General features: G+C 35.6%; 1 protein-coding gene across 1 annotated transcript in view; it reads left to right on the plus strand.

Annotated features, from left to right (window-relative positions):
- The window catches only part of LOC107666309 (cyclin-dependent kinase 12-like), a 29510-nt gene that overhangs the window by 19113 nt on the left and 4723 nt on the right, over nt 1-5674 (plus strand). Inside the window, exons 15-16 of the mRNA XM_016457551.1 lie at nt 19-160; nt 1343-1765. Coding sequence (XP_016313037.1) covers nt 19-160; nt 1343-1765 — 565 coding nt within the window. The remainder of the gene's footprint in view (nt 1-18; nt 161-1342; nt 1766-5674) is intronic.

A 5674-nucleotide genomic window follows, 5' to 3' on the forward strand; every position in this document is an offset into this window, starting at 1 on the left:
CAAAGCGGAGTGCCTGAGGATTGCCCTGTTGCCAAAGTTCCCCGAAAGGAACCCGCAGGACCTTCAGGAGGGGAGAACAGCCGCCCGCCGCCGAGTCCACCCCCACCACCCTCATCTGCCCATCCCGCCCCGGCAAACATCACAGCCAGTGAGCTGGAAGGTGGGCCATGACTTGACAGGAACCTTTGGGTTCTGTTCACCTGAAAATTACAGGCAGGTAGTTAGAGCAACTAAACTATTCAGGTAGGCAGATCTCCAGAAGCGGGGCAGAGTGACCTCTTGTTTAAACTGGCTAAGATAAGCTTGCCCTTATCTGTGCTTTTTAAACTGTCTGGATGTATAATGAAGTGCTGATGAACGTAACTTTTCAGCTTACGGATTTAGATTCATGTATTTAGATATCCTGCTTATAGCAATGCTGCATAAGTCCAGTCACCTTATCTCTACAAAAGTGAGTATAGCATCAGCCTTTTTCATTTTAAATTATTTGAATGTGAGGCTGTACTTTTTTTCTTTTTTCATCGTATTTATTTTAATTTTATTCTATATTTTAAACTTTTACATAATGTTCACTTATGTCAATCTGTATTTTTTGAACCAGAATAGTCTCAAGAGATTTTACTTAATAAATTTCCACCCTATCACTTTTTTCACCTTTTTTATCACCTTTTTGTTACTTTGCTATTAAGTTTATGCAGATGACATCTGTTATGATTGGCTAAATCCCTCACCTCTGAAAGAAGTGATAATCAATGCTTATGGGTTGCATTTTTACTGTGGCGGTCAATATTGTTGCTGCTTCGCCATTTTTCTATAAAAGCCTCCAGTACGTGGACCCTTTCCACAAACTGTGATGACGAGTTATTAGCATGGTAAATCTAGTAAAGTTTTCATTTTAATAAAAAAAAAAAAAAAAGTAACATAATTATAACATCATACTTTGTTTCTCTACCTTGGCATTAAATTACAGGAAACTGGTTAATGCTGCTATGTGACTGTTTCTAATACTATGGCTGAGGGAGTGATAGCGAATTTGACATCTTTCTCTTTTTTTGACCAATGTAATCAGTCTCTCTATTTTTGTGGGAACTCAAAAATAATATTTGGAGTTTCAGTTTAACACTGTAAGCTTAACCAACTGTGAAGACTTCTGCTTCTGAAAACCCTGTAAATGTGAAAAGGGTCCATTGTTACATTACAGGTTCAGTATCATGATCTTCCTCTCTTTCCAGCTTCCTCATTGTTTCAAAACTGTGCAGCCAACTGCAATATGTAAACGTAAAGGCGAGAAACATCCTGTTTTCCATAAACAGCAATCAAATATTAACATTTCTATGCACAGGTTTGGGAGCCGCAGCAGAGCAGTTGAACCAGACCGAGCTGGCAGTGCTGCTGAACCTGCTGCAGGGTCAAACAGACAATCTAAGCATCCCGCAGATGGCGGAGTATCTCCGCAGCTCGTCCTCTGAAGCCTCCACGTCAGTGCTCTCCAGAACGCCCGCCGCCCTCTCCACCCCTGAACCGGACGCAGCGCCGCAGCTCGAACTGCTTAGTCATCTCTCCACCTTAATCCAGTCCTCTAGCATCCCGCAGCCGGCAGAACTCCCGCAGGAAGACCAGGCCGGCCTGCTCACGCTCCTGTTGGAGCAGCTGATAAAGGCCCCGGCGCCGGGGGCGGAGCAGGCAGATGAAAGCAACGGAGTCCGGCCGGATGAGGGTACGGCACGAGGCGGCTCCGCTTCTGTCATGGGCAGCGATCGCGAGGGCAAGTGTTAGTTAAGTCTATGGGGGGCGGGGCCTGAGTAGTCGAATGCTGTGATTGGCCTGCAGGCTCGTTATGTGAGACCCACCCGCATCAAAGAAACCATACGCTTTTCTTGCAAAGATGTCACTCTTTTTTTTTGTTGTTGTTTTCTTCCTAATGTCTTACAGAGGGGGAAACGTTTAATTAGTTGAAAGGCTTCAGGCTAACGAATAGAGAAATAAATTGTCATGTTTATTTGAAAATCCAGATGTTTATTTTCTGCTTTTCGTGAACTTCCATTGAGTTTTACATTCATGCAGTATTTAGTTTTATTTTCAAAGGAACAAAATCCCCAGAGCCCCGTCTGCTCGCTCACTGCGTCGGTGCCCAGTGGACTTTTTGTGTGCAAAAATCTGCTCACAGCCAGGACGTGGGAGCTCTTCATCTATTGGCACACACTGCAAGTCCTTGAGAGATGGTTACAGTGTGTGCGTTAAATTGTCACTCTTTTAAATCCAGATTAAACAGTCCTAATAAAGAGCCGTTTTGGACACATCTCTATTTATGTGCCTCTCTTCTAGTACATTCAGAAAACAACACTTAACTGGAGTAAGCTCAGTAACATTTCCGACTGCTGACTTGCACGCATCATTTAGCATCTTACTGAATTGGTTTAGCACAGTTGGGTGAATCTTAAAATCCTGTCAATAATATGCCCGTATCATATTTCACTCTGACATTGAAGAATTTATATAGAATTTGTTTTTCATTACTGTAATGCATAACCTATATTTTATATCTGCATTACAGTAGTAAGAATATAATTTATATGTACATTTCATTGCTGTAATGCAAAAAAATATTATATATATATTGCATTACAGTAAGAATTAATTTAAGATTTTTTTTTTTTTAATTAATAAAATTATAATGTATAATTTTATACAGCATGGTAGCTTACGATTTATGTTCATTTAAGAAAATACAGAATAATTTAAGACCGAATGAGTATCATTGGGAAAAATCTTGAGGAAATTCCAAAAGACAAGCGTGAAACATCTACACACTTTATGGTAATGAGAGGTGGAAAATGTGCTCATTTAAATTTATATAGTTTTAAATTTGATTTATTTGACTTTTATTATGCAGATGTCAAGTACAATAAATCTAAAAAAAAATAGTCTTCATGCAAAATGATTGCATTTCTTTCGGTTTCTGATTTTTGGGGTGAAATGTGAAGCGAGCATTTTCTTGAATTTTAAAAGATGCATCCATTTATTTGTGAGCATGAGATACTCTATAGCTTTTGCTGGTGTAATTCGGCTTAATGAAGTCTAATTAAGATCGACTGACCTTGTCTTGCCGACTGACACCCTCCAGCTCATTTTTGTTCCAGCTCACACACGCTTTTGTTTCCACTCTCAGTTCCTCATTGGTCGTTTTCATTTCTCTCTGCCCTCTTTTCACATGGTCTTTGGGGTCTGTGAATACACACTGTAATAAAGCCTTATTGTGAGATGAGTGTCAAATAAATTCTAGCTATACTGCATATTTTGTCCTCACACTTATCAATATTTGCTTTGATGCAAAAGGGCTACTGTTTGTTTTTCACTTTATTTTTGTGTTGATCTCACCATCAATTTGTTGCATTGATCAAAGTCTCCCAACTCTTGTAGATATCCTCTATGTATGTGAACGTGATGTTTACTAGTGCAAAAGGAACACATCTAGTTTGATAGCTTATTGAATAGTAATAATAGTCTGCTAATATTTAGACAAACTACTGCTACAATGTAAAATGCACAAATAAAAGCTAAAATCAGTTTAGATAAAACATATTTCATTAGTTCCTGAAAAAAACTCCTACAAAACATTTTTTTTTTTTCACATGCATCTCTAGTTTTAAACTCTCCCGTTGTGATCTTATAGAATATTTATCACCTCAACACATCTATTTCAGCTAGGATTTGATTAATTCAGTGTCCAAAGACTGGAGTAAACAACTGCCTTTTTAGCTTATGACTGAGTTTGCTGAGACTAGCTGTACGCAGATTTAAAGTGAACTATAGTTTAATTCTTTTTTCCCCCCATATTTAAATTTGGATGTGTCACTGCCATTGTTCGATAGCTCAACAAATATATATATATATATATATTTTTTTTAATTCATGATTTTTTTTTTTCTTAAATAGCCTTTTCTTAAAATCATAAATATATCACTATGACCCATTTATCTTTAAGATTAACAACTTGGATGTTTAAAAACAAAAAAGCTTCAACTCTAGCTATATGTATTAGTCCTGAAAGAAGCGAAGTCTAAAATTGAAACAATATAATTTTGCTGAAAACTAAGAAATGTTTGTTGGATCTTATTTAGCATTTTAAATGTATGCAAATCTTATAAGACATTACAACAACGGTTTCATAACCAAAATATTAATTAATTTTAAAAATTAATGAATAATATACATTTAGAGATGTAAATGTCCCATAAACAAATGCAATTTGTCCATTCAAATTCATGACAAAATACAGTGCTGCAAATGGTGCACCATGATTGTTTCTATTATTGTAAATGCATTATTAGTATTGCTGCTGCTGCTACTTCTACTATTGCTGTATAGAGATCTTTAAATGTGCAAGTTAAAAATAATATTTGCATACTACTTGGCAAATTTACCCAACATTTGCAGTGTACTTTTAAATTTCTTTAAAAAAAAATACTAAGTGACTGCAACCAATCACTGTAGGTCAGTATAAGTTTGTTGTGGAGGAGTTTTATCCCACACCTCCTGCAGAACTGCCTAAATGATGAATAATCGGTTGAGTGTCAAGCATGGATTCATTTCAGGTTGACTCCTCTATTAGCTTAAGGGACAGTCCAACTGTTTTTAAAGCACTTTAGCCATGCAGACGTGGGCGCTTGCTTTTGGCTCATCGTGTTTTCACTAAGTGTGTATCTTAACTCTGATTCAACTAGAGGTCATTGAACGATGATTAATTTTCTGATCCAGATCAGAACTTGATTGTACTGCAGAAATAAATCATGCAAGTCTTACTAATAGATACAAATTACATCAATTTATTATCTTATTTATAAACACATTTGAGACCGACATCACGCCCCCTGTATTAATGTATTAGGCTCGGCTTTGCAATAAATAAAACAACTGAAGCATTAGAATTATCATCCGGTGAAGGGTCGTGTTATATAAATCTAGCATATAAATTATAAATTATATAAATCTAGACTGCTCTTTCTTTTTTCCTTCCAGTTGCTGCATTAGCAAAACCCAAACTATTTGAGAGCATCATTTCACCATTATAACACAGCTAAATTATTATACAGATTATTTGTTAATATTACTCTTACTAATTATATACCTTTTTTAAATAATTAAAAAAAGATGAAACGAGTTAAGCTTATACCCATATACTCCATAAGTTAGACCATAAATAGAGAGATATTTAATATTCAAAGAGACATTTAAATGTTCATGTTATACATTTAACAGAATTATATAAAAGTGCTAAGAGCAAATAAAGCTAATATTTGCTTGCAAGTGAAGAATAATCACTTAATGCAGATTCATATTTTCATATGTGAATTAATACGGCTCCATTTTAATTCTATTTAGATTTCATTCTTTTTTATGTCAAAATCACGATTTGTTCATCCAAAAACATTAACAACAAACAGTGTAATAGTAGTAATAAGCTTATTTATTGCTTAATAATCAAGTTGTATGACTTGGCATATTCAATATTTCCAGATAAGTGCATTTAATCTGTTTTTGTAGTATAAAACCAAAGCCTGAAGTTTTACCTTCTTATTCTTGGTTTATTAAAATTAATATAAATTTAAGTTCTCATGACTTATTAGGGTTTACAGTGTAGTAATATGTATTGCTTAAATGTAATATATATATA

Source organism: Sinocyclocheilus anshuiensis, unplaced genomic scaffold, assembly GCF_001515605.1.
Source record: "Sinocyclocheilus anshuiensis isolate Anshui unplaced genomic scaffold, SAMN03320099.WGS_v1.1 scaffold868, whole genome shotgun sequence".
Classification (NCBI taxonomy): Eukaryota; Metazoa; Chordata; class Actinopteri; order Cypriniformes; family Cyprinidae; genus Sinocyclocheilus; species Sinocyclocheilus anshuiensis.